At 60.2% G+C, this 26,405-nt stretch overlaps 4 protein-coding genes across 10 annotated transcripts; 1 reads left to right on the top strand and 3 right to left on the bottom strand.

Moving 5' to 3' along the window:
• The first annotated feature begins 980 nt into the window (after positions 1-980).
• sh2d3a (SH2 domain containing 3A) lies at positions 981-5,811 on the top strand. Its single transcript, XM_053853021.1, has 15 exons — positions 981-1,395; positions 1,644-1,835; positions 2,477-2,658; positions 2,717-2,860; positions 2,936-3,189; positions 3,246-3,331; positions 3,388-3,507; positions 3,578-3,717; positions 3,784-3,939; positions 3,992-4,153; positions 4,243-4,358; positions 4,413-4,584; positions 4,678-4,789; positions 4,907-5,092; positions 5,157-5,811. Exons 1-15 carry the CDS (start codon positions 981-983, stop codon positions 5,360-5,362), a joined length of 2,643 nt encoding a protein of 880 aa, XP_053708996.1. The 3' UTR covers positions 5,363-5,811.
• On the bottom strand, positions 5,351-12,254 carry LOC128751778 (cdc42-interacting protein 4 homolog). 2 transcript variants are annotated; one of them, XM_053852993.1, is made up of 15 exons: positions 12,077-12,254; positions 8,466-8,581; positions 8,344-8,397; positions 8,139-8,286; positions 7,696-7,758; positions 7,502-7,606; positions 7,292-7,420; positions 7,065-7,211; positions 6,835-6,996; positions 6,702-6,725; positions 6,367-6,476; positions 6,157-6,289; positions 5,989-6,053; positions 5,842-5,930; positions 5,351-5,756 (listed from the first exon to the last, which is right to left on the bottom strand). In XM_053852993.1, the coding sequence occupies exons 1-15, from the start codon at positions 12,098-12,100 to the stop codon at positions 5,611-5,613; spliced, it is 1,515 nt and encodes a 504-aa protein (XP_053708968.1). In that variant the 5' UTR covers positions 12,101-12,254; the 3' UTR covers positions 5,351-5,610. The 2 variants fall into 2 exon arrangements, with proteins under 2 accessions (XP_053708968.1, XP_053708969.1); XM_053852994.1 differs by lacking the exon at positions 6,702-6,725 and having other exon boundaries at positions 5,352-5,756.
• Positions 12,255-13,356: 1,102 nt separating this feature from the next.
• Positions 13,357-17,924, bottom strand: LOC128751779 (noelin-2-like). 2 transcript variants are annotated; one of them, XM_053852997.1, is made up of 8 exons: positions 17,594-17,923; positions 16,728-16,871; positions 16,023-16,178; positions 14,991-15,213; positions 14,818-14,924; positions 14,503-14,679; positions 13,755-13,928; positions 13,357-13,694 (listed from the first exon to the last, which is right to left on the bottom strand). In XM_053852997.1, the coding sequence occupies exons 1-8, from the start codon at positions 17,735-17,737 to the stop codon at positions 13,365-13,367; spliced, it is 1,455 nt and encodes a 484-aa protein (XP_053708972.1). In that variant the 5' UTR covers positions 17,738-17,923; the 3' UTR covers positions 13,357-13,364. The 2 variants fall into 2 exon arrangements, with proteins under 2 accessions (XP_053708972.1, XP_053708970.1); XM_053852995.1 differs by having other exon boundaries at positions 13,357-13,928; positions 17,594-17,924.
• Positions 15,220-24,129, bottom strand: dtd1 (D-aminoacyl-tRNA deacylase 1). 5 transcript variants are annotated; one of them, XM_053853014.1, is made up of 6 exons: positions 23,968-24,125; positions 23,687-23,777; positions 23,297-23,532; positions 19,976-20,073; positions 19,366-19,498; positions 15,220-16,178 (listed from the first exon to the last, which is right to left on the bottom strand). In XM_053853014.1, the coding sequence occupies exons 1-5, from the start codon at positions 24,008-24,010 to the stop codon at positions 19,379-19,381; spliced, it is 588 nt and encodes a 195-aa protein (XP_053708989.1). In that variant the 5' UTR covers positions 24,011-24,125; the 3' UTR covers positions 15,220-16,178; positions 19,366-19,378. The 5 variants fall into 5 exon arrangements, with proteins under 5 accessions (XP_053708989.1, XP_053708991.1, XP_053708990.1 ...); XM_053853013.1 differs by lacking the exon at positions 15,220-16,178 and adding an exon at positions 18,831-18,976; XM_053853016.1 differs by lacking the exons at positions 15,220-16,178; positions 19,976-20,073 and adding an exon at positions 18,458-18,510 and having other exon boundaries at positions 23,968-24,127.
• Positions 24,130-26,405: the final 2,276 nt, after the last annotated feature.

Below are 26,405 nucleotides of genomic sequence, written 5' to 3'. Positions count from 1 at the left end.
GTTCCCTCGCTCCTGATGTTCCCTCGCTCCTCCTCCTGTTCCCTCCCTCCTGATGTTCCCTCCCTCCTGATGTTCCCTCACCCCTGATGTTCCCTCCCTCCTAATGTTCCCTCACTCATGATGTTCCCTCGCTCCTCTCCTCCTGTTCCCTCGCTCCTCTCCTCCTGTTCCCTCGCTCCTGATGTCCCCTCCTGATGTTCCCTCGCTCCTAATGTTCCCTCCCTCCTGATGTTCCCTCACCCCTGATGTTCCCTCCCTCCTGATGTTCCCTCACCCCTGATGTTCCCTCCCTCCTGATGTTCCCTCACCCCTGATGCTCCCTCACCCCTGATGCTCCCTCACTCCTCTCCTCCTGATGTTCCCTCACTCATGATGTTCCCTCGCTCCTCTCCTCCTGTTCCCTCGCTCCTGATGTCCCCTCCTGATGTTCCCTCGCTCCTGATGTTCCCTCCCTCCTGATGTTCCCTCACCCCTGATGCTCCCTCCCTCCTGATGTTCCCTCACCCCTGATGTTCCCTCACCCCTGATGTTCCCTCACCCCTGATGTTCCCTCGCTCATGATGTTCCCTCTCTCCTCTCCTCCTGTTCCCTCGCTCCTCTCCTCCTGTTCCCTCCCTCCTGATGTTCCCTCACTCCTGATGTTCCCTCACTCATGATGTTCCCTCGCTCCTCTCCTCCTGTTCCCTCGCTCCTGATGTTCCCTCCCTCCTGATGTTCCCTCACCCCTGATGTTCCCTCCCTCCTGATGTTCCCTCACTCCTAATGTTCCCTCACTCATGATGTTCCCTCGCTCCTCTCCTCCTGTTCCCTCGCTCCTCTCCTCCTGTTCCCTCGCTCCTGATGTCCCCTCCTGATGTTCCCTCGCTCCTAATGTTCCCTCCCTCCTGATGTTCCCTCACCCCTGATGTTCCCTCCCTCCTGATGTTCCCTCACCCCTGATGCTCCCTCACTCCTCTCCTCCTGATGTTCCCTCACCCCTGATGCTCCCTCGCTCCAGCAGCTGTGACCTTTCTCCGCAGGGTCTTCTGAACGTCTCACTACGAGACCATCCTGGCCCAGCTGAGCGGCCGGCGCCAGCTGCTGCAGGTGATGAAGGACGGTGGGAGAAGTCGGCTGAGATCTGCTCTGCTGAAGACGGAGGTCGGAGCGAGCTCTGCTGCGCTGTCGCTGCAGCTCCAGGCTGGACGTGTGCCGGGGGCCCGGAGCGGCGGCTCAGCACCCGGACTCAGCTGATCCCAGACGCTCCGCTCGCTCAGCTGAAGGGTAGACGGAGCTCCTCCGCCAGAGTGTGCTGCCGCGTCTGCAGCGCGGCGACAGGAAGACGCGCCTCTCCGCCTCCTGCTCACAGCTCCGCCCCCTGGAGGAGGCCAGGACTGCGGCGGCGCGGGACCACAGGTGAGGCGCGCGCGCGCGCGTGTTCAATCATTAAGCGGCTCCGGTCACAAAGTCCGCGGAGGGACGCGCTGGTTCCACACACACGGTGCTGAGGCTCAGCGCCTGGACCTGCACGGGCTGTGACGTCATTCAAGCGAGTCAGACGCGCCGATTGGCTCCCGCGCGCAGGTAAGTGCTGGGTCAGAACCGAAACAAACGGCTGTTTGGACTTGTCCGCGTCACGTGACGAGCAGTCAGGTGATGGACTCGGTCGGTATCCGAGGAATGCGCGCGGAGAGCGACGGAGCCCGGGGCCCGGCGGGGGAGGGGGCGGCGCAGGAGGCGGGGCGGACGTGTGGGAACTCGCTGGGCGAGGCAGAAGCGCTCCTGCCGAGGCAGAAGCGGCGGGACCACGGAGGGGGAACCATGTCCCGGGACGAGTGAGCGAGCCGGAGCGACAGGTAAGAGCTGCTGCCTGACACACAAACCACGCGAGCCGCGTCCTCGGTGTCCTTCGCTGCTGCCGCCGCCGCGTGTCGAGTGCTTCTGGGGCAGCGGCGCCGGAGGGTGGCTGCCCACCTGAACCAACGCCCTTCGAGCGGATGTGACGCTGGCCTGCCTGCGGAGGACTCACCTGTCCGGCACCGCGTCTGCACGACGGCGTGTTGAGTTGCTGCGGCTCCGGTGGCCGTCACTCCCGTGCGGCCCGGGCTCGGGGGGTGTTGATACCAAACACAGGATCACGTTGGAGGTTGCCTGCAGCACGTGTGGGCGCCCTTGAGCAAGGCACGCTGCACTGTTGTCATTTTGTGTGTGAATCATGCGGAGAGGTCCAGTGGGACCACTACGGATGGGCCTCACGCAAACATGGCTGGATCTCCATCATCTGAGTTTGGGCTGGGACGGGGTGTTCAGCGGAGCAGAGCTGGACCAGAACCTGGCCCCTCACGCTCCGTGGATCCTCACTGGCAGACACAAGGATCAGCTGTGAGGTCAGAGGTCACCTGGCTGCACAGGCAGGAAGCCGCGGCAGGAAGGAAGCCGCAGCTGGCGTCCTGTCCGGGAGGACTCCGAAGCTTCAGCGCCTCTCTTTTGTTTCCAGCAGCAGCAGCAGCAGCAGGAGGAGGAGGAGCGTCAGCGTGTTCCTCTGAGCGTGTGCTGGCTGCAGGTGTTCGGGGGCGCAGAGACATGGACTCGCTGAAGAAGGAGCTGGAGGAGGAGCTGAAGCAGAACACGGAGGATCCCAGGAGCCACGCCTGGTACCACGGAGCCCTGAGCCGCCAGGTGGGTGCCTGCGCCGGCGGGACTCGGACACGGCTCCTGACTGGCCTCTGCGTCTCAGGCCGCCGAGTCTCTGCTGCGGCGGGACGGGGACTTCCTGGTGCGGGACTCCAGCTCCGGCGCCGGCGACTACGTGCTCAGCTGCTTCTGGAGAGACGAGCCCATGCACTTCAAGATCATCCGAGTGGTGCTGCGACCCAAGAAGGTCCGGCCCCCGTCACAGGGTCCGGGGGCTGGATGTGGGCTGCTGACGCCTCGTGTGCGCGTGCGTGTGTCGCAGGGCTACTCTCGTGAACTCTTCCAGTTTGAGGAGGACCGCTTCGACAACGTCCCGGCTCTGATCCGCTTCCACGTGGGCGGCCGCAGACCCATCTCTCAGGCCAGCGGCGCCGTCATCTTCAGCCCGGTGACTCGGACCTTGCCGCTGCGAGTCATCGCCGAGCGACAGCACGAGTCCCAGTCGGAGCGCAGCAAGCGACTCAGCTTCAGCTGGGCCCAGGCCGACGGCCTGCAGCGGCTGCACCCTCTGCTCAGGTGAGCCTGCGCCTGACTCCGCCTCCAGCCGCCGTCTCACCCTGGCGCTTCAGCAGGAGCGGCAGTCAGCCCGCCGACCTGGAGAGCGTGGGACGCCGGCCCTCGCTGCAGTCGGCGCAGTCCGACAGCAACCTGAGAACTGGTGAGACGCTCGTCCTGTCGATCCCGTCCTGTTTGTGACACGGCTTCCTGCTGCAGGTGCACCGCAGAGCGCGACGTCGCAGGTGTCTGGCCCCGCCCCCATCTCACCCGTGTTCCGCACTGGAAGTGAACCTTTGCTGAGTCCCGGACCTCAACAGACCCGCCCCTGTTTCCCAGGTGACACACACGCCCAACACTGTTGGACCTCACCAGGGTCCGTGCAACTCTCGCTTGCGTCCACCTGCAGGTGGCGGCGTGACGTTGCGAGGGTCAGACGGTCAGCTCCACCCCAAAGCTCCCCCCAAACCGCTCCGGGTCTCCGCTGTGTTCCCCAGCTCTGCCCCGCCTTCGGACCCCTCCTCGCTGTACGACACGCTGGTGGTTCAGGTAGCGTGACTAGGTCAGCGGACCCGGGTCGCTGTGGGTCCCGCCTAACCCGTCTTTGGTCTTCAGGTCCCGGCGTCTCGCCGCAGGGGCCACGTGGACCGACTGCGGGCCGAGGAGAAGTGGCAGAGCCGCGCGCGACTGACCGAGACCTCCTTCGGCTTCCTGGAGGCTGAGAAGACGCTGGAGCTGCAGGAGCGAGACTGGAGCTTCCGCCGGCCGCTGGTGAGAGTCTCCCCGCCCCCCGCCTGGCCCGTCTCACCCCTCTGGGTTTCAGGTGGAGTCGCGCTCCTGCTTCCAGCTGGATCAGTTCGAGTCGCGGCTGCTGCCGGAGAACAACCGTCCCCTGGAGCCGGGCGTCCTGCTGGCCCTCAAAGAGATCTTCAACCGCTCGGACGCTCGCAGCACGGCTCTGCACATGCTCAGCGTGGACTGTCAGGTCAGAGGCCCCGCCCCTTCGCGCAGGTCGACACACCGCTCCACGGGCCACATCTCATTGGCCCCTCGGTGACTGCGCGTGACCCGCAGGTGGCCCGGATCGTGGGGGTGACGGAGGAGCAGCGGAGCGTCATGGGAGTGGAGTCGGGCCTGGAGCTGATCACGCTGCCGCACGGGCGCCAGCTGAGACTGGACCTGCTGGAGAGGTAGCCCGGCGCCCGCCGCCACGACGGCGTCACAGCTGTGCGTCTGCCTCGCAGGCATCACCTCATCTGCCTGGGCGTCGCCGTGGACGTGCTGGGCTGCACCGGCACGGTGGGCCAGCGGGCGGCGGTGCTGCACAAGCTCATCTGTCTGGCGCGAGCGCTGCGCGAGCAGGCGCACGACCTCTTCTCCTTCTCTGCCGTCATGAAGGCGCTGGAGCTGCCGCAGGTGAGCGCGCACACCTCCGTCCACCTCAACGCACGGCTCACCGGTCCCCACAGAGTCATAGGGTCCTCACAAGGATAGGGTGGGTGTGCGCAGATCGTGCGGCTGGAGATGACCTGGCGAGCTCTGAGGAGGAAACACACTGAGAGCGCGGTGCTGTTTGAGAAGGAGCTGAAGCCGTTCATGGCGTCGCTGAACGAGGGCGACGGTGAGTTGAGAGCGGTCGGTCAGGTGACGGGCCCCGACAGGGAGCAGTGCGTGCTGGGTGCCGGAGACGCGCCTTCACCTCCTCTCCTGTGTGCGTGTGCGTGTGTGTGCGTGTCAGATTCGGCGATTGAGGGTCCGGTCGCCGTCCCTCACCTGGTCCCGCTGCTGATGGCCCTGGAGGGCGAGGACCCGCTGGAGAACAGCGAGCGCGGCTGCCAGCTTCTCTACGACCTCCTCCAGTCGGCGCGCCGCGCCGCCCTGCGCGCCCGGGACCACCAGCGGCACGCGCTGCACCTGCTCACCGGTGCGGAGGATCAGGTAGCGCCAGCGCGGTGAGCCCAGGTCCTGACGGCGGTTCTGATCCGCAGCAGACTGGCGGCCGGTCCCGGAGCTGCTGGAGGCCTTCAGGACCGAGTTCGCCCTGCGGCTGCTGTGGGGTCAGGCGGGCGCCGAGGCCGAGCGCTCGGAGCGCTACGACAAGTTCGACAAGATCCTGTCCGTCCTCTCCGACAAGCTGGAGCCGGTGGAGCTCAGGCCGGCGGCGCCGGAGCCGGGTCAGAAGCAGCCGGACTGAAGCAGTGAAGCCACGCCCACTTTATTACTCTGATGTTGAGACTGTTTATAAAGAGCGAGCGAGAGAAAGAAGCCTGCTGCGTGTGGTGTGTCAGGACAACACTGCGGCTGAGGAGCGGAGTCCAGTCCAGTCCAGATGCGCGGCTCCTCCTCCGGGAGCGAGAGGCGTGGCTTCCAGTTCACATCAGAGGTCGGCTGAAGGTCGACGTCTGGATTCACATTGAGGAAAAAGTGCCGCGACCTTGAGTGTCAGGGTCCGACCTTGACGTAGGACGAGGGGATGTAACCCTCCTCTCCGTTGGCCCTCAGGACCCTCATCCAGCCGTCGCCCTTGTCCTCCTCCATGATGCTCAGCTGCTCGCCGTCCGTGATGGAGATGGTCCCCTCGCTGCTGCCTGCCCTCACACACACACACACGTGCGCGCAGGCGTCAGGCGCGGCCAGCGCGGGAAGCTCCGCCGCCGCCGCCGACCCACTCACCCTGGAAGGTGTAGAGCGCCGTGCACTGACCAATGGGAGCCTCCTCAAACTCGTCGTCGAACTCGGTGTAGATGTGGCCGGCCGAGTCGCTGACACGAGAGCAGGTCAGCACCGAGTCGCCGGCTCAGCAAAGTGCGTGCTACTCACCGGGGCGCGTTGTTGTTGATGACGTTGGTGGAGTCTTCGCTGCCGACGGCTTCAGAGAGCCAGGTCTGGCGACAGAGGGCGAGCGTGAAGGTTTGGGTGCGTGGTGGAGGGTCAGGTGTGGGGGGAGGACAGGACAGGTCCCCAGCAGGTGCGCGTGTGAGCGGGTACCTCGTACTTGGCGAGCTCTCCTCGCAGGCGTCCGATGTTCTGCGCCGTCTCGCTGATCTGAGGCTCCAGAGAGTTTGGGTTTCCCAGCTGCGTGTTCTGCTCGTACACACCCTTCATCTTCTCCAGAGCGTCGCTGACACACACACACACACACACACGTGCGCGGCTCAGCGTGGCGCCGCCAGGGTCCAGGGCTGCTGGAGACCTCACCTCTCCTCCTGAGCTTTCAGCAGGTCTCGAGAAACCTCCTCGATCTTGGCCTGCAGCTTCTTCTTCCTCTGCTCCGGAGGAAGGTGAGAGAAGTCTTCTGCAGGAGGAGGCTGCGCACAAACACACACACACACACACGCGCCCATCAGCACGGCGTCCGCGGCCCGATCCACGACGGCGGTGAGAATCAAGGCTCGCGCCGGGAACCGTCCAATCATTCCCGGCTCCCAGCGTTGGAGTCGCTTCACCCAGCAGCCACGGCGGGACTGAGAGGAGCGGGTGAAGCGAGTCCCACCTGTTTGAACCCCACACCAGACCAGAGTCAGAGACGTTACCATGTGTTTCTCAGCGTGTGACGTCTGGATGGAGACAAGCAGAGACCATGAGACACGCACGCGCACACACGCACCAGTGAAGAGTCGGTGGGGAGGGGGCGCTTGGGGCAGGAGTGAGGCCTGGGCTGCTCACCTTGTGCCTCTTGGTGAACGGCCAGAGCTTGGCGCGCACTTTGGGCGGGTGCAGGCTGGAGTCGGAGGTGACCGGTTTGATTCCCTGCATGTAGTCCTCGAACTCCACGTCGGCCGGCCTCTCGAACCCAGACTTGTGCTGCTCGATGAGAAGCAGCGAGTCCTGCGGAGACGCAGCGGCCGCCGGTGAGAGGGAGCCGGTGCCGGCCGAGGGAGCTCGGCGGCGCTCACCTGCTTCTCGCTGATCCTCCCGCCGGCGGCGGCCACGCCCTCCAGACACTTGGAGATGATGGGCACCACGGCCTGCTCCACCTCCGAGAACTGGCAGTAGCCCTGGGCCAGGCGGCGGATGCGGCGCTCGTCCATGTCCTGCAGCTTCTGCACGCGCACACACACACACAAGCAGACGTGTGGGCAGGGAGGTGGGCGCCAGGCGGCGCACGCCGGCCTCCACTCACGTTGAAGATCTGAGGGATCTCGGTGTAGTAGAAGAACCTCTGCTCCTTGTTGTACTTCTGCAGCTGAGCGGCGTAGTCGCTCTTGCACTCCTCGGCGGCGTGAGTGCGAGCGCTGCAGTGCAGCTTGGCCTGCGGACGCCACACAAGGCTGAGCCGCGTCTCGGCCCGGGTCAGGTGAGCCACCCTGACCAGGACTGCAGGAGCTCCTACCTTGTCCACGTCCATCCGGGTGGCGTTCAGGTCCTGCTCGATCTTCTCAGCTTGCTGTGCCGCTTTCTCGGCTTCGGCCCACTCTTTGGCGAAGCGCTTCTTGGCCTGCCACACACACGTGCGCGCGCGAGCGCCATGAAGAGCCGCCTCACCTCAGACCGCAGTCGGACCTGCTCCCTCCTCACAACACTCACACTCTCCAGGTGCTTGAAGCTGCTCTCCAGGTTCTGCTGAGCTTTCTTGGCGTCGGCCAGGTGCTGCAGGGCGACACACGGGCTCAGAAGGACGAGTCAGAGTGCCGAGTCACAGCTCCGAGTCAGAGCTCAGAATCGCAGCTCAGAGTCAGAGCTTTGAACGCTGCTCCAAGTTGCAGCCCTGAGTCACAGCTCCAAGTCGCAGCACCAAGCCATAGCGCCGAGTCGCAGCTCCAAGTAAGAGCTTCGAGTTAGAGGTCCGAGTCATAGTGCTGAGTCACAGCTCCAAGTCAGACCTCCGAGTCATAGCGCTAAGTCGCAGCGCCGAGTCTGAGTAAGAGCTCTGAGTCGCAGCTCAGAGTCAGTGCTTTGAATCGCTGCTCTGAGTCGCAGCTCCGAGTCAGAGCTCTAAGTCGCAGCTCCGAGTCGCAGCGCCGCCTCACCGTCTTCCGCTCCTGCTTCAGGTCCTGCAGGTACTTGGTGAGCTCCACACAGATGCTGGTCATCATGTTCTCGGCGATCAGCTCCCTCTGACCCGCGTAGTCGTTGAGCTCGTTGAGGAGCTCCTGGAAAGCCGCGTGGTTGCTGAACCTGCGGCGAGACACACAGGAGATGGCGCTGCGGCTCAGCCTCTCGCGCCTCCCTCACCTGCAGTCCTGCTCCTCTCTGCTTCCCCGTTTGAAGAACTTCTTGGTCAGACTCCTGGGAGAAAAGCATGTGAGCTCAGGTGAGCGCCGCCCAGCCGCGCCGCGCCCCGCCCCGCCGCTCACCTGAGCTGCTTGGCGTAGCTCTGCTCCACCTCCGAGCGCTCCTTCACAAACTTGATGTAGCGCTCCACCAGGTCCAGCCCCGCCTGCGTGTGCTTGTCGATGACGTCATGTTGGTCCTGAGAGAGAAGCAGAACTGACCTTCTGGCTCTCACTTCCGAGCTCAGCGGGCCTCACCCTCGCCGCACCACTGACTCAGGCTCAGAAACAAGTCCACATTCCTGCTGCAAACCTGTCGGACCAGAACAACGCCGGAGTCACGGCGACTCCACCTCCGGTCCTGAGGGTCAGGACGGAAGTGGGCGGGGCAGAGGTCACTGGTCTCGGAACCAACCACCCAAACCTTGTCAACGTGGAGCCCAGCAGGTGTGGACCTTCTGTGGCTCCCAGATGAAGGGACATGCTGCTCAGGACACCGTGTGTGTGTCTTGTGGGGAACTATAGTTGGAAACACACCTCACAAGGTCAAACCTGACTACAAAAACAACTGGCTCTCAGTCTGATTCAGAGTCCTGGTTCCGGTCAGCCGTGTGTTTTGGTCGGTTGAGAGGTCCCAACAGAGATGCAGAGACCAAGACACACGCGTGTGTGTGTGTGTGTGAGCGCTCTCAGGAATGAGATAATGGTGAGCACACACACGCAGAGAACCTCCGCCCAGTGACTGACGTCTCCTGGGACTCAGCGAGGCCAGGAACCAGTCCAACTCGTCCCGTCCCTCACTGAGCCCAGCCTGGCTGATCCCAGGTCAGATCCATCCTCCTGTACGGGAGCAGGCCCGGAACAAGACAGTTTGGCTGCACACACGGCGGAGCAGCGGCTGCGAGGTGGCAGCGACCACAACAGACCGACGTCTGCAACTGACTGACTGACTGACGTCAACAACAACTGACTGATGTCACCAACAACTGACTGATGTCAACAACAACTGACTGATGTCAACAACAACTGACTGATGTCAACAACAACTGACTGATGTCAACAACAACTGACAGATGTCAACAACAGACTGATGTCAACAACAACTGACTGATGTCAACAACAACTGACTGATGTCAACAACAACAGACTGATGTCAACAACTGACTGATGTCACCAACAACTGACTGATGTCACCAACAACTGACTGATGTCAACAACAACTGACTGATGTCAACAACAACTGACTGATGTCAACAACAGACTGATGTCAACAACTGACTGATGTCACCAACAACAGACTGATGTCACCAACAACTGACTGATGTCACCAACAACAGACTGATGTCAACAACTGACTGATGTCAACAACTGACTGATGTCAACAACTGACTGATGTCACCAACAACTGACTGATGTCAACAACAGACTGATGTCAACAACTGACTGATGTCAACAACAACTGACTGATGTCAACAACTGACTGATGTCAACAACAACTGACTGATGTCACCAACAACTGACTGATGTCACCAACAACAGACTGATGTCACCAACAACAGACTGATGTCAACAACTGACTGATGTCAACAACTGACTGATGTCAACAACTGACTGATGTCAACAACTGACTGATGTCAACAACAACTGACTGATGTCAACAACAGACTGGTGTCAACAACAGACTGATGTCAACAACAACAGACTGATGTCAACAACAGACTGATGTCAACAACTGACTGATGTCACCAACAACTGACTGATGTCAACAACAGACTGATGTCAACAACTGACTGATGTCAACAACAACTGACTGATGTCAACAACAGACTGGTGTCAACAACAGACTGATGTCAACAACAACAGACTGATGTCAACAACGACTGACTGATGTCAACAACAGACTGATGTCAACAACTGACTGATGTCACCAACAACTGACTGATGTCACCAACAACTGACTGATGTCAACAAATGACTGATGTCAACAACTGACTGATGTCACCAACAACTGACTGATGTCAACAACTGACTGATGTCAACAACTGACTGATGTCAACAACTGACTGATGTCAACAACTGACTGATGTCACCAACAACTGACTGATGTCAACAACAGACTGATGTCAACAACTGACTGATGTCACCAACAACTGACTGATGTCAACAACAGACTGATGTCAACAACTGACTGATGTCAACAACAGACTGATGTCAACAACTGACTGATGTCACCAACAACTGACTGATGTCAACAACTGACTGATGTCACCAACAACTGACTGATGTCAACAACTGACTGATGTCAACAACAGACTGATGTCAACAACTGACTGATGTCACCAACAACTGACTGATGTCAACAACTGACTGATGTCAACAACAACTGACTGATGTCAACAACAGACTGATGTCAACAACTGACTGATGTCAACAACTGACTGATGTCAACAACAACTGACTGATGTCAACAACGGACTGATGTCACCAACAACTGACTGATGTCAACAACAACTGACAGATGTCAACAACGGACTGATGTCACCAACAACTGACTGATGTCAACAACAGACTGATGTCAACAACAGACTGATGTCAATAACTGACTGATGTCAACAACTGACTGATGTCACCAACAACTGACTGATGTCAACAACAACTGACTGATGTCAACAACAACTGACTGATGTCAACAACAACTGACTGATGTCAACAACTGACTGATGTCACCAACAACTGACTGATGTCACCAACAACTGACTGATGTCAACAACAACTGACTGATGTCAACAACAACTGACTGATGTCAACAACAACTGACAGATGTCAACAACGGACTGATGTCACCAACAACTGACTGATGTCAACAACAGACTGATGTCAACAACAGACTGATGTCAATAACTGACTGATGTCAACAACTGACTGATGTCACCAACAACTGACTGATGTCAACAACAACTGACTGATGTCAACAACAACTGACTGATGTCAACAACAACTGACTGATGTCAACAACTGACTGATGTCAACAACAGACTGATGTCAACAACAACTGACTGATGTCAACAACATCTGACTGATGTCAACAACAACTGACTGATGTCAACAACTGACTGATGTCAACAACAACTGACTGATGTCAACAACATCTGACTGATGTCAACAACTGACTGATGTCAACAACAGACTGATGTCGACAACAATCGTCCAGTTTGTTTCCAGCTGACACCTGGCGGCAGGCGAGTTTGTTCGAACAACTCGCTTCTTGAGAAAGGTTCTGGTTTGATTTGTGTCGTCACACAGAACAGGAACCTGCAGGCGCCATCTTTGTTGTGCTGCAGGAGCAGACAGGCTGCTGCTGACAGCTTGGTGACACCATGGACTTTTAGCTTCCGATCTGGTTCCACTGCAGCTTCGGAACAAACTCGTCTGCTGTTTGGCTTTATTCAAAGTTCTGTCTGCGCTCCAGAGGAGAAAACACCTTCCTGTCATCTCAGCGCCTGGAGAACATGGAGGCACCACACACACCCACCCACTCACTCACGCGCGCGCGCACACTCAGGTATTCGGCCAGCGTCAGTTGCGAAATCTCTCCAGCAGCTTCGCACTTGACTTGTTTTGGGTGTTTCAAGTGGGAAGGAAGCTGAGAGTGGAGATCAGGAGGCGCTGAAGTTGGATGACAAAAGTCAACTCACCCACAGGTCCGCTCCCCAGTCCATGGTGCAGCAGGAGAAGAGCTGAGGAGGAGGAGGAGGAGGAAGTGCGCGCGCCCTGACTTGCTCCGACCGAACTGTTGGGGCTTTTCCTGCAACACGTTTGGAGATGGGCGGGGTGATCCTGGGAGGGCGGGGCCTGGCTCCCGCGCCCCTGCGAGTTTCTCTTAAAGAGACAGGCACCACATCGCAGCAGCCTGGGTGTCGCTTGGCTCACACACACACACACACACACACACTCTTCTGAGGACCTGAGGGTTCTCTCTTTACAGTCTCGGCTTCAGTGGAGCAGATGAATACGAAGACCAATGAGCCACGTACACTGCTCACGGGTGGGATGAAGGGACGAGCGTGAACAACAGGTGGCGCTGGATCGTTTGGCGGCTGTGTGTTGCAGGTCAACTGTAAAAGAAGGCGGCGATACAAACACCAGCCGTGGCCTCCTTCTCTCCCGGCTACTGTCACAGCGTTTCCATTGGGGCTCGGTCGCACCTCTGCGGATCAAAGCAAGCGGAGCGCGCGGACATCCGTGAGGTCCGTCTGTGTCCGCACGCCGGTGACTGTCACGTGCGTGATAAGAACTTGAGACACGTCTTTCTGTGCGGCTGTCATTTATTCGACTCACCTGTGTCACACGCACAACACACGGGTACGGCAACACTCCAGGGACAAATCTCACGCCACACACAGCAGCGGCTCTTTCAACTTCTTATGTTCTCATGAGCGCCTGCCGAGTCAACCGCAAGTTCTGGAAGGTCCTGGCCTTGAAGAGAGGCCTCACTCCCAGGAAGAGGAGCAGAGAAGAAGGAAGCACCCGCCACGGCGGCTCTCACTCTGTGAAGCTGCGTGTGACGCAGACAGGAGAAAGGTCAAGAGGTCACACGGGCCCTGGTCCATCAGTGGAGAGGAGAACTGCTCTTCACTGCGCTCCTCTGCACCATGGAAGAAGAGCTCGGCATGTGACAAGCTTGTCATGGATGTCCCCACAAAGCAAACATTTCGTACACACACGCACACACCGACCCTGAGCCGCTCTCGCCGATTGAGGAGCAAACAGCGCCCCCCGGTGGCGGGTTTCTCCCGCTCCCTCACACACATCAGATTCCTGGTGAGGACCATCACCCCTCCCCCAGCCTCTGACCCTAAACCCTGGGCAGCTGGACCAGGCCCCCGGTCCTCACAAGGCCCTGCTTCAGGCCACTTGGATCAGAAGCCCCAGAGCGTTTCCGCGCTGGCTTTATTGGACTCGGAACCACGCCGACTCGGCGCATCACTGAAGCGCCGCCGGCTCCGGGACCTGGTGGGAGAGCGTGACGTCGTAGAGCACCTGGTGGCCGTTGTTCCAGGCGTAGAGCGCCCTGTGGCGCGGGTTGTAGTCCAGCATGCTGATGTGGGCGTACTGGTTGTGGAAGTGGACGTCGCTGTACTCATAGCTGGACGAGTCGGTGTGGAAGGCGAAGTGGACCTTGGCGCCGGACAGGTGGGAGTCGGTGACGTAGAGCGTGCCGCAGATCATGAAGGCCTCGCCGGCGCGGCGCTTGGGGAAGCCGGTGTCCCAGCTCCTCAGGACGTCCAGCGAGAGCGGGTCCAGGCGGCTGACCTGCAGGACGGGCGGCAGCGCTGAGCGCACCTGATCACCTGAGCGGGGCGCGGGCCTCACCAGGATGTTCCCGCCGTTGGCCACGGAGGTGTAGACGGCCCAGAGGCCCAGCTCGTCGGCCATCAGGTCGATGTCGGAGCCGCCGCCCCAGCTGTAGGGGAAGGTGTTGTTGTAGCCGGCGCCGCTCAGCCGGCGCTGCAGGAGCAGGCTGCGGGAGCGCAGGTGGTACCGGACCTGCCGAGCACAAACAGGCGCGGGGGTCAGGCGCGGGGTCGAGGGTCAGGCTCTGGGGTCAGGGGTCAGGGGTCGAGGGTCAGGGGCAGTGACATGCAGTCAGGGGAGGCAGGTGAGCCTCACCTGGACTGGACTAACCGTGCAGTGAGAACCTCGCTGGTGCATGTCATGACCTCTGCGTGTGTGTCACTGAGCAGTTCCCCCGCCTCACGGTAGGGGGCGCTCGTGAGGACAACAGACCACGCTGCTGTCACGACGAGCCACGTGAATGTACCTTCACAGGAACCTCAGGTGTGGACCCCATGAATGAAGGAGAAACCAGCTGAGCTGTCGAACCCCCGCGCACCTCCAGAGGCCGCGCCGCGCCGCTTGTTTTGCTTTCTTTTGTACACTGCAGTTTCTATGTCAAAAGCTGATGTGAGATTTTAGACAGAATCCCAAACTGCTGGTTCATGTGCTTGTAAATCTGACAGTTATGAAGTCTGTGCCTCACCAGCCATAAACCTCACCGCACGTCACTGGTCGGGTTCAGGGGTCGGGCTCAGGGGTCAGGGGTCAGGGGTCGCTCCGGTACCAGGACGTCGCTGCCGTGCTTGTTGTAGTAGAGCGAGCCGTTGTAGACCACGTGGCCCGTCCCCGTCCAGGCCTGAGGCAGCAGGTGCTGCACGAAGTTCTGCCCCCGGCAGAAGTCCTCCATGCTTCTGAACTCCAGCACCCGCCGACCCTTGGAGAAGCCGTCCATGGACCACACCTGCCGGGACACGCTCCGGTCAGAGAAGCCAGCGTCCCTGCAGCCGCCAAGCGCAGACACACCTGTCCTCCTCTCCTGGGCGTCACCCCCCCCCGCCCGCCCACACACACACACACACACACAGACACAGCGTCTCACCCTGCCGTCGGCGCTGGGCATCATGGCGTCCGTCATCCAGGAGCCGAAGCGGGAGCCGGCGGTCCTCACAGTGCGCGGCTCGCCGATGGCCGTCAGCCGGCCGCAGCCTGGGAGGCGGGGCAAGAGCGCCGGTCACACTCTGACGCAGGAACACTCTGGGCGGCACCACCTACCCAGCTGGTGGATGCAGCCGCGCAGCCGCGTCTCCAGCAGCAGCAGCCGCCGCTGCAGCGCCTCCTCGTCGCCACGTGGCCCCGCCTCCTCCTGGAGGGCCGTCAGGCTGACGGACAGGTGAAGCAGCTCCTGGCGCAGAGAGGCCAAGGCTCGGAGCTCCAGCCGGTACTGAGCCACCACAGCCAGCAGGGGGCGCAGCTGGGTCATCTGGCCCCTCAGCTCCTGAGAGGCAGGGGAGGCGTGAATGAGTGAAGGTGGAGGACACGCGCGCACGTCGACACACGACTGAGTGAACACACGACTGTATCAACACATGACTGTATGAACACACGACTGTGTGAACACATGACTGTATGAACACATGACTGTATGAACACATGACTGTATGAACAGACGACTGTGTGAACACATGACTGTGTGAACACACGACTGTATGAACACATGACTGTGTGAACACACGACTGTATGAACACATGACTGTGTGAACACATGACTGTGTGAACACATGACGGAGCCTGCTGCTGCTGGAAACCACCGGGGCTGTGTTTCCGTCTGCCTTGAAGTGAGTTTGGAGCACTGTGGGAGTCTGATCCGAGTCTCCTTGCTCTGACTCGGCTCAGGTGTGGTTTGGCATCACTCCTCTCTCGGAAGCAGAGCAGCGCTGACGTGAGTAGTTTGGAGCGGGAGCCAAATGGAACGCGGCCTCAGAAGCCGCTGGAGGGCGGGCGCGTCCATCTGGACCGGGCCGGGAGCAGAGGAGCAGAGGAAGCGAGTGGGCGACGGGTCGCCGCCGAGTCAGCCAGAACACAGAGCCGTGTCTTCTCCAGCAGAGTCATCAGAGCGGCTCCAGCCTCCTCACTGAGGACCGTCCCGGACCTCACTGCGCGTGTCGCCCGCTGTGGGTCACACGTCCTGCTCTGGAGGTCCAGACTCACATCAGGGACACGAGGAGGCCACAGGCGAGCGTGCGCGTGCATGCGCATGTGTGTGTGTGAGTGAGTCAGCGTGTGTCAGCGTGTGTGCGCGTGTACCCGCAGGCCCCGGCTGCTCAGAGCTCCAGGGTTGGACACCAGTGTGTGGACTCGCCCGGCGACTCCTCTCAGTAACGGCTCCGAGTCTCTCACGTACTGCAGGTCTCTGGATGTCCTCAAGTCCACGACCTCCATGGACTGACTCACGTTCTGCACCTGTCCTCAGCCACACACACACACACGCAGGTTTGACTTGCTATCCTTGTGAGGACCTCCTCTGCTGGACGTCACCCTTTCCCCGGCCTCTGCCCCAAACACATGGCTCACCTGACCCAGGACCCTGACCCAGTTATTTGGAAGGTCCAACCTTCAAATGGAGGCTGCACCTTGTGGGGTCCGGTAACAGGAGCTGTTTTTCCCCCCTAGAATCGGTCCTCACTAGGATAGATATGCTGAGACCCACACACACGCACACGCTGCGGGACCGAGGGGCGAGGGCCAGAAACCCACGGCGCTGTTTCTGGTTGACACATGCCCCAGTGCTGCCAGGAGGCGGAGTCAGGGGAGCCAGCAGAGGGACAGTCGGGCGCCATGTTTATGCTTATGTGCTGCATCTCCTGACCAGCAGATGGGAGCAGCTCTCACACACGCGCGCGCGCGCGCGCAGGCTTCTCTTGTCGCTCTATCTTGGTGGGGACCTCACAGGGTTTTCAGAGGCGTGGAGCGGGACCAACAGGGGGCGCCTCCCTCCGCCCAGAGACTCACCTGCTCCACCAGCAGACGCAGGTGTGGGCCGCGCGGCTCTCGTCTGCAGAGGTCCCGCGAGGGCGCCAGGACCGTGCACACGCACCTGCCGTCAGGGTCGGAGCTGAAGACCTGCCACGCCTCGCCCGCTCCCGGGTGCAAGCCCTGCGCGCACACACACACACACAGCACATGAGGAGAGCCTGGCCCAGCGCAGGTCAGAGGTCAGAGAGCTCGTGACGCCTGAGAGACGCCGCTCTGTCATCAGCAGGAGGGAGAGGACCTCACGTCCACCACTGAGGGAGGCTCATATTCGCGCTCTCCTTGTGAGGACCACCCACCAAAATGTCCTCACAAGACCAGTGTCTTGTGGAAGATTGGTCCACACAAGGCTATTGAGACCTGTACACTCACACACAGCTGACTCTGCCCTGCTGAGGCGCCGTGAGTCCCAGTCACACAGAAACTGCCGACTGGGACTTGAACCCTCAAGACTCCGGAGGCACAGTCGGGGTCTGAAGACCTCGGAGTCCAACCAGCGAGGTTCCACATGCCAGCGCCCAGCGGCAGCCGCTCATGTGGCGAGTCACGGAGACCTCTGAGGAGCCCGGACTCGGCAGCGCTCCTCTGAGGAGCCCTGACTCGGCAGCGCTCCTCTGAGGAGCCCGGACTCGGCAGCGCTCCTCTGAGGAGCGGAGCTGCGCGGAGGCATGACCTGCAGCCGCTGCTCTTCTCCGTCTCTCTCGCGCCAACAAGCGACTGACAGCCGGAGCGACATGAGCAGAGAAAGTCGCTCACCAGCCGACCCGACTCTGATGACCTGCAGCTCACGGACTCGCCCAACCGACTCGTGACGAGTCAAGGCGCGACACGGCGGCAGTACGTACGCTGATGATGCGCTGGTGGGTTCCGTCCGGGGACCCGAGGGTTGCGTTGAGACCCGCCAGGGAGGGCAGCGTCTGGGACATCCAGTTGGTGACCATGGCCATGGTGCTGAGCACCGCGCCGATCTTCAGCATGGGAACAGTCATGCCGCCACGCACCTCACGCGCTCCGCGTCAGACTCATGCACGAAGCCGGCACGAGGTGCGCCGTGTTCCGCTCCAGCGAAGAGCCTGAGTCCGGCCGGGAGACGTCGCTCGTGAGCTGCGCTGCTTCTCCGTTGCTTCTGCGCTGACTTCAGCTCCTCCAGGTGCCGACGTCATCGCGGCTGCGCATGACCCGGGGCGCGCCGGAGCTCCGCTGCCACCGTGTGGTCAAACGCGGCTGCGTCCTCAGCGCGTGACCACAGCCGGTGACCGCCGGCGCCGCTCAAGATGACGCAGCTCAGAAGGAACTGGACGTTCAGTCGGGCGCAGACCTGCGGGGTTTGGCGACATCTAGCGTCGGAGTGAGGGATCACCGTTCCGCGTGCAGCAGGAACACGCACTCGAGTGTTGTTGGGAGCTGAGCGTGTCTGGTACAATGGTCCGGTGGGCGCAGTTGTTTCCAGGCGGAGGAGTGGCGCGTGCGTGCGTGTGCACTTCCAGGAGCAGCACCACGGCGGGAGTGACGCGGACTCATCAGAGGCTCCCAGGTCAGACACGCAGGAGAGGGCCATCGTCTGCAGAGCTGGTCCTCATAAGGTCCCGCTCCTCAGGGTCCGGAGGAGGGGAGCGCGCCTGGTGATCCTTGCCGTGGTGACGCGGGAGCCGGCTGAGGACCCATCGGAGCAGGGCGCAGAGCTTTAGCGTGTTCCGGGTCACCACCTCCGACCGTATTCTGTGGCTCCACCAGACGAGTGCTGAGGCCGAGTCAGGTGCAGCTGCTGAGCCACAACGGAGTTGTCAGGGACCACGTCACTGGGACACAGCGTCACGAGTGAAGGGACGCCACAGCGTCACCACGGCCTCCGACAAGGCAAGAGTTCACCATGACTCGGACTAGAGCCCGACTCCAACGACGGTCTGAACCACTGGAGGAGTGAGTCAGGTCTCTGTCCAGCGGCTCCTCACAGGCCGAGCCGAGAGCGGCAGGTGCAGGAGGGAGGGGGCGCTGTTGCACCCCTTTCTTTCCCACCTGGACCCAGTGGGCCACCATGCACCCCCCCACCCCCCCCGACACAGAGACAGACAGACGGCAGGGGAGAACAAGGAGCAGAGCCCAGTGAGAGAGCTTTCATTACAGCAGTGACGATGGTACAGAAGTGGGTCACCTGGAACCATCAGAGCCATCAGACGGGTCCGTCCAGTTCTGCTCCGCTCCACGTCCTGGTGGAGCCAGTGAGGACGCTGCAGAGGGATGAAGAACCCTTGAGTTCCATGGATCAAGAGCCCGACCTCTGACCTCGAGTCCCAGACATGTGACCAGCAAGTGAGTGAGTGTGTGTTTCAGCTCATCTATCCTCGTGCCTTCACTGGACCCCACAAGTCTGTCAGTCTGGCTCAGGGTCCAGGTTGATGTGTGTCACGGGGGAGGCCAGCAGAGGTCCCCACAAGGACAGAGCGACAGGCTTTATTCAGCACGGCGAGTGAGACTCTGGAGCAGGTCAGTGGGACCCGTCAGCACAGAACCAGCGGGAGTGAGTGGCGTGAGAAGGGAGGCGCGGCTTCTGAGGACCAGACTGGAGAGCGGCTGCAGCGCCCCCTCTGCTGGTGACGAACGCAACTGCAGGCCTCACCTGGCGCTCAGCGTCAGTGCTCCCTCTCCGAGGACACGCCCCCTTCGGCTCCGCCGCTGGCGTTGGTGTCCGGCCCGGGTCGGTGCCGGCTGCGCTCGGACGGACCCTTGGAGCCAGTCTGCTGCTGCTTCTCCTGTTGGGTCAGCAGAGAAACCCAGAGAGTGTGAGTGTGTGTGTGAGAGAGAGAGTGTGTGTGACAGTGTGTGTGTGAGAGAGAGAGTGTGTGTGTGTGTGTGTGAGAGAGAGAGTGTGTGTGTGTGTGTGTGAGAGAGAGAGTGTGTGTGACAGTGTGCGTGCGTGCGTGCGTGCACGCCAGCGTCAGCACAGCCAACTGACCCTGATCGGACATCAGCAGTTCTGCTGTTTCCGGTGACAGACGTTTGTTTTCTTGAGCTCAAAACAGAGCTGGCGCGAAATAACTCAACTGTCACATCAGCTGCAGCAGCAGAACCACAACAGAGGAGTGACGTTGAGCAGCGTGACCCTCTCCGCTGTCACATGACCGGCTGTGTGTCACAGCAGCAAACCTCCAGACGCTCAAGGACGCTGCGGCTGAGCGCCATCTAGAGGAGATAGGTCCAGACACAAGAAGGCACTGGAGACTTGGTACCTGCTTGGGGTCTATGGGGCCACGCGGGGACGTGAGCTCGATGGTGACCGGGCCGTCGTTCTGGATGTGGACTTGCATCAGGGCCCCGAACTTCCCGTCTGTGGGACACAGAGGCACACAGCCTCTTCAGGTTCCGTTCTGAAAGTATCTGGGGCTGAGCTGCGGGGCCCCTCAAGGTCCGATGAATGATGTGCTGCATCATCACATTCAGGAGGAGAGCGACCCCAGGTGGGACGACCCGCTTCAGAGGGAGCCCGGCAGTACCAAGCCTGCCGGCCCCAGGACGAATGGCTCACGGCTCAAACGCAGAAGCTCCAGTGGAGCGTCAGAGTGGAGAGTCAGAGCGGAGAGTCAGAGTTGAGCGTCGCAGCAGAGCGTCAGAGTTGAGCGTCGCAGTTGAGCGTCAGAGTTGAGCCTCAGAGTTGAGCGTCGCAGCAGAGCGTCAGAGTTGAGCGTCGCAGTTGAGCGTCGCAGTTGAGCGTCACAGTTGAGCGTCAGAGTTGAGCGTCACAGTTGAGCGTCACAGTTGAGCGTCACAGTTGAGCGTCACAGTTGAGCGTCACAGCTGAGCGTCAGAGCGGAGCGTCAGAGTGGAGCGTCAGAGCGGAGCGTCACAGTTGCGCGTCGACGCTGAGCGTCAGAGTTGAGCGTCGCAGTTGAGCGTCGCAGTTGAGCGTCAGAGTGGAGCGTCGCAGCGGAGCGTCAGAGTTGCGCGTCGCAGTTGAGCGTCACAGCTGAGCGTCACAGTTGAGCGTCAGAGTTGAGCGTCGCAGTTGAGCGTCAGAGTTGCGCGTCGCAGTTGAGCGTCAGAGTTGAGCGTCGCAGCAGAGCGTCAGAGTTGAGCGTCAGAGTTGAGCGTCGCAGTTGAGCGTCGCAGTTGAGCGTCAGAGTTGAGCGTCGCAGTTGAGCGTCGCAGTTGAGCGTCAGAGTTGAGCGTCGCAGCAGAGCGTCAGAGTTGAGCGTCAGAGTTGAGCGTCGCAGTTGAGCGTCACAGCTGAGCGTCACAGCTGAGCGTCAGAGTTGAGCGTCGCAGTTGAGCGTCGCAGTTGAGCGTCACAGCTGAGCGTCAGAGTTGAGCGTCGCAGTTGAGCGTCGCAGTTGAGCGTCAGAGTTGAGCGTCGCAGTTGAGCGTCGCAGTTGAGCGTCGCAGTTGAGCGTCACAGCTGAGCGTCAGAGTTGAGCGTCGCAGTTGAGCGTCGCAGTTGAGCGTCACAGCTGAGCGTCAGAGTTGAGCGTCGCAGCAGAGCGTCAGAGTTGAGCGTCAGAGTTGAGCGTCGCAGTTGAGCGTCGCAGTTGAGCGTCAGAGTGGAGCGTCGCAGCGGAGCGTCAGAGTTGCGCGTCGCAGTTGAGCGTCGCAGTTGAGCGTCAGAGTGGAGCGTCGCAGCGGAGCGTCAGAGTTGCGCGTCGCAGTTGAGCGTCACAGCTGAGCGTCACAGTTGAGCGTCAGAGTTGAGCGTCGCAGCAGAGCGTCAGAGCTGAGCGTCACAGTTGAGCGTCGCAGTTGAGCGTCGCAGTTGAGCGTCACAGCTGAGCGTCACAGCTGAGCGTCACAGCGGAGCGTCACAGTTGAGCGTCAGAGTGGAGCGTCAGAGTGGAGCGTCAGAGTTGCGCGTCAGAGTGGAGCGTCAGAGTTGCGCGTCGCAGTTGAGCGTCGCAGTTGAGCGTCACAGTTGAGCGTCAGAGTGGAGCGTCAGAGTGGAGAGTCAGAGCGGAGAGTCAGAGCTGAGCGTCACAGTGGAGCGTCAGAGCTGAGCGTCACAGTTGAGCGTCAGAGTTGAGCCTCAGAGTTGAGCGTCGCAGCAGAGCGTCAGAGTTGAGCGTCGCAGTTGAGCGTCAGAGTTGAGCCTCAGAGTTGAGCGTCGCAGCAGAGCGTCAGAGTTGAGCGTCGCAGTTGAGCGTCGCAGTTGAGCGTCACAGTTGAGCGTCAGAGTTGAGCGTCACAGTTGAGCGTCACAGTTGAGCGTCACAGTTGAGCGTCACAGCTGAGCGTCACAGCTGAGCGTCAGAGCGGAGCGTCAGAGTGGAGCGTCAGAGCGGAGCGTCACAGTTGCGCGTCGCCGCTGAGCGTCAGAGTTGAGCGTCGCAGTTGAGCGTCGCAGTTGAGCGTCAGAGTGGAGCGTCGCAGCGGAGCGTCAGAGTTGCGCGTCGCAGTTGAGCGTCACAGCTGAGCGTCAGAGTGGAGCGTCGCAGCGGAGCGTCAGAGTTGCGCGTCGCAGTTGAGCGTCACAGCTGAGCGTCACAGTTGAGCGTCAGAGTTGAGCGTCGCAGTTGAGCGTCAGAGTTGCGCGTCGCAGTTGAGCGTCAGAGTTGAGCGTCGCAGCAGAGCGTCAGAGTTGAGCGTCAGAGTTGAGCGTCGCAGTTGAGCGTCGCAGTTGAGCGTCAGAGTTGAGCGTCGCAGTTGAGCGTCGCAGTTGAGCGTCAGAGTTGAGCGTCGCAGCAGAGCGTCAGAGTTGAGCGTCAGAGTTGAGCGTCGCAGTTGAGCGTCGCAGTTGAGCGTCACAGCTGAGCGTCAGAGTTGAGCGTCGCAGTTGAGCGTCGCAGTTGAGCGTCACAGCTGAGCGTCAGAGTTGAGCGTCGCAGTTGAGCGTCGCAGTTGAGCGTCAGAGTTGAGCGTCGCAGTTGAGCGTCGCAGTTGAGCGTCGCAGTTGAGCGTCACAGCTGAGCGTCAGAGTTGAGCGTCGCAGTTGAGCGTCGCAGTTGAGCGTCACAGCTGAGCGTCAGAGTTGAGCGTCGCAGCAGAGCGTCAGAGTTGAGCGTCAGAGTTGAGCGTCGCAGTTGAGCGTCGCAGTTGAGCGTCGCAGCGGAGCGTCAGAGTTGCGCGTCGCAGTTGAGCGTCGCAGTTGAGCGTCAGAGTGGAGCGTCGCAGCGGAGCGTCAGAGTTGCGCGTCGCAGTTGAGCGTCACAGCTGAGCGTCACAGTTGAGCGTCAGAGTTGAGCGTCGCAGCAGAGCGTCAGAGCTGAGCGTCACAGTTGAGCGTCGCAGTTGAGCGTCGCAGTTGAGCGTCACAGCGGAGCGTCACAGTGGAGCGTCAGAGTGGAGCGTCAGAGTTGCGCGTCGCAGTTGAGCGTCGCAGTTGAGCGTCACAGTGGAGCGTCAGAGTGGAGCGTCAGAGTGGAGCGTCAGAGCGGAGCGTCGCAGTTGAGCGTCAGAGTGGAGCGTCACAGTTGAGCGTCGCAGTTGAGCGTCAGAGCTGCGCGTCAGAGCTGAGCGTCACAGTTGAGCGTCACAGCGGAGCGTCAGAGTTGAGCGTCACAGTTGAGCGTCAGAGCGGAGCGTCACAGTTGAGCGTCACAGCGGAGCGTCAGAGTTGAGCGTCTCACCTCGGACGCTCTCGGGCCTGTAGCTGCTCCTCAGCTTCTCCAGGATGCTCTGGTAGAAGGGCTGCGCCAGCGCGGCCGGCATGGCGGCGTGGAAGTCGGGCTTGTTGCCCTTCAGGATGCACTGCAGGGTGAACTGGCTCACGCACAGGACCTCGTAGTGGCGGTCCATGACGCTTCTGCTCCACGCTCGGCCCTCCTCATCCTCGAACAGCCGCAGGTTGAGGATCTTGCGCACCCTGAAAGCAGAGCACCAAGAAGGATCCATTCTGAAGAGCAGAGCAGAGCTTCGGTCCGAGCAGCAACAGCGGAGGGTCATGAGGTCCAGTCCCACCGACTGCACTTCCTCAGCAACGGCTGTTGTTCAGTGACGTCATGGGCTGAAAGACTCACATGTACTCCGCATCTTTCTGCGTGTCATCGGCGGAGATGCCCAGCAGGACGCAAAGTCCTGGTCCGATGGAGCTCACCTGCTCGCCTCCCACTGCGGGACACACGCGCACGCGTCATCACAGACAGAACTGGTGCTCACACGCACAACACGGGCGAGCGTGCTAGCCCGGCTCATGCTAAGCTAACAGGCTAACAGCGGCCAAAAGACGCGCGTATCCGTCATCTGACGGTGTGAGACGCGCCAACACTCGAGAGTGAACTACGGAAAAAGTCGCTCTCACCCGTCACACTGGCTCTGCTGACCCTCTGGATGACCGCTCTCATCGCCACCGTCTCTGACCACGCGTCTCATGACGTCAGCATCAGCGCTTTGTCGCCCCCGAGCGGCGGGCGGAGGAATCGAGTCTCAGAGCAAAGACGACACACGCGGCTCAAACTCCACTTTTATTGTGATGGACACATGCATCAGTCCGCCATGTTGGGCCGCTACTGGTCTCGCCGCCCCCCGGTGACGCTGTGGATCAGGGCGAGGATCCAGCTGGTGAAGACGAAGTTGTCCTCTCGGTAGGTGAGCACCGCCGTGGAGCGCGGCGTCACCTGGACCACGCGCTTCTGGCGGGGCTCCGGCTGCGGCTCCGCGTCCTCTTCGCTGACCTCTGCGGAGACCCGAGCCTCAACTCCTCCGCGGGTCTGATCTTCACCCGCGCTCCGTCCAAAGAAGTGGTGAAACGCCAGGCCGCCGAACAGGGTCCAAGTTCCGAGCGCGTAGACGAACGACGCTCGAACCTTCCACCGGGCCGGATCGCTGATTTTCATGCTTCTGTCGAGACTAAGTGGAGTTTCAGCAGCGTTTTCACCCAGAATGGACGTGAAGTCGCGACTGAGAGGACGCCTCCATGACAGCCAACCCGGAAGTAAACAGAGCGGGCTTCGGTGGCGCCCCCTGCCGGGCCGGAGTGAGAAGTGACTCTGGTCTATTTTCGCCCCGAACGTGGTCATTGGTTGGGTGTGTTGGAACCTTCCCCCAGTGATCTGTTGCCGGGGTCCATCCTCATGACGACAGGCTGAGCCACTCACACAAACTGTGCCTGACCCAGTCTTAATATGGGAACATTATTCTACCGTCGGAATATTATTCACTGTTTGTGCTACTGATAAAGAAGTTATCTACAGACGCAGGAATGCTGGAGGAGGCAGTGCGGCTGAGTGTGTGTGAGAATTGGAAGTTGCAGGTGGAGTCCAAAGACGGGCGTGAAGCACACTGGAGGAACAAACCCTGGAACTCTTCAGAGGGAGGAGGCTGGACAGTACCGTCTGTCCCAGAGCTGGTCCTGACAAGACCCACCTGGGTCCAGAACGGGGTGCATGCCGCGTGTTCGTTGCCATGGTTACGAGGGCGCCAGCGACCAGGACAGCGGAGGACCAATGGGACGAGGACGGAGCCCACGTGGAGAAACGTTTGTGTATCAAGGGTCAAGACCTCAGATAGTTGTCTGTCGGGCGTCGTTGCTGACCCAGAATTCTGCTGTTGTATGAGACTCCTCTGTCAGGGAATAAATCTTGGATATAGCTTGTTGGTTTCTTGGTAGTCATTGTCACGATGAGACGGAGGTGTGGCGGGACGCGTATTTCCAACAGACTGAAGAGACGTGAGCCGGCCTTGTGAGGAAGCGGCAGCGGACCGCAGCGTGTGTTGAGAGGGCCAGGGCCTGGCTCTCTGAGCGCCTCGGATCATGAGGGTGGACCGACACCTCCAGGTCACCTCCAGCTCCTGCTCAGGCTCTCGGCAGGCGGACCATGTTGCGGGTGCTGAGCTGGGCCGGACTCGTCTGAGAGAGCGAGAGCTGTGACTCACCCGGAGCTGGTGCCTGTGGGGACGAAGGAGAAGGAGGTGTGAGCGAGTGAATCAGCTCCCGACGGCACAACCCAATTATCCAGGAATGTGAGACCAGAACCTGAAGCTTCAGGCCCCAGAGAACTCAGGTGCAGTAAACACGCAGGAGGACTGGACCTGGCAGGTTCTGGAACGCTGAAGTCTCCACCGAGCACAGACAAGCTGCCAATGCCATGGCAACAACAACCGCTTGTAGCGGTGCGGTTCTGACCCGATGACCGCCGTGTGGTGTTGATAATAATGATAATCAATCACGATGATGGTCAGGATAAATCCATGTTCCATCTCCTCCATGTGTCGGACGCTACAGTCTCTCTGTTGGATGATGGAACTCAGGAGTGGAGTTGGTCTCCAGCATCAATAGAAGAGTGAAGTCTGCAGTGCAGAGATGAGAAACTCAATGTTTCAGGTCTCTGGTAGAAGCCGCTGGTGTCTGACAGGCTGCTCTGCCAGCTTTATTTAGGGCTTCAGTGGAGCCGTCTGTCTGTCTGTCTGCTGTGTCTCATGTCTCTTGAACTATGGAGCAGTCTGGACACAGTTCCTAGATGCTGCTGAAGAAACATGAGAAACCATCAGGTGAAGAAATGATCATGGAGTCAGAGTCTATTCTCCAGATCATGATCCAAACTCTCAGTCCTTTGTCTTGTGTGGTGAAAAACCTTCTCACAGTTCTCTCTCCTAAAATGCTTGTTTCCCATGGCCTTATTGAAGATGTCACTCAGACTTTGAGGCTTTAGAACTTGTTGATGGCATCCCCACTTTCAAGCGACCATGGTGAAGCACAGTCCACCACACTCTCCACAGCTGGCACACGCCGTCACCGTC

Source organism: Synchiropus splendidus, unplaced genomic scaffold (assembly GCF_027744825.2).
Source record: "Synchiropus splendidus isolate RoL2022-P1 unplaced genomic scaffold, RoL_Sspl_1.0 HiC_scaffold_37, whole genome shotgun sequence".
Taxonomy (NCBI): Eukaryota; Metazoa; Chordata; class Actinopteri; order Syngnathiformes; family Callionymidae; genus Synchiropus; species Synchiropus splendidus.
Note: the sequence above shows the minus strand (reverse complement) of the source record. Positions and strands in the feature narration are given on the sequence as shown.

Coding starts and splice junctions, on each gene's coding strand:
- sh2d3a (XM_053853021.1), top strand. CDS start 981: ATGCTCCCTCGCTCCAGCAGCTGTGACCTTTCTCCGCAGGGTCTTCTG. Junction 1,396..1,643: donor GCGGCGGCGCGGGACCACAG/GTGAGGCGCGCG, acceptor GGTGATGGACTC/GGTCGGTATCCGAGGAATGC. Junction 4,359..4,412: donor AGACTGGACCTGCTGGAGAG/GTAGCCCGGCGC, acceptor TCTGCCTCGCAG/GCATCACCTCATCTGCCTGG.
- LOC128751778 (XM_053852993.1), bottom strand. CDS start 12,100: ATGGACTGGGGAGCGGACCTGTGG. Junction 7,607..7,695: donor GCTTCAAGCACCTGGAGAGT/GTGAGTGTTGTG, acceptor TGTGTGTGGCAG/GCCAAGAAGCGCTTCGCCAA. Junction 6,054..6,156: donor GAGAGCTCGCCAAGTACGAG/GTACCCGCTCAC, acceptor CTCTGTCGCCAG/ACCTGGCTCTCTGAAGCCGT.
- LOC128751779 (XM_053852995.1), bottom strand. CDS start 17,737: ATGACTGTTCCCATGCTGAAGATCGGCGCGGTGCTCAGCACCATGGCC. Junction 15,214..16,022: donor TGAGCAGCCGGGGCCTGCGG/GTACACGCGCAC, acceptor CCTGCCTCTCAG/GAGCTGAGGGGCCAGATGAC. Junction 14,925..14,990: donor CGGCTGCATCCACCAGCTGG/GTAGGTGGTGCC, acceptor CCCGCCTCCCAG/GCTGCGGCCGGCTGACGGCC.
- dtd1 (XM_053853014.1), bottom strand. CDS start 24,010: ATGAGAGCGGTCATCCAGAGGGTCAGCAGAGCCAGTGTGACGG. Junction 20,074..23,296: donor CAGGCCCGAGAGCGTCCGAG/GTGAGACGCTCA, acceptor TGTGTCCCACAG/ACGGGAAGTTCGGGGCCCTG. Junction 19,499..19,975: donor GCCCCATAGACCCCAAGCAG/GTACCAAGTCTC, acceptor CTGACCCAACAG/GAGAAGCAGCAGCAGACTGG.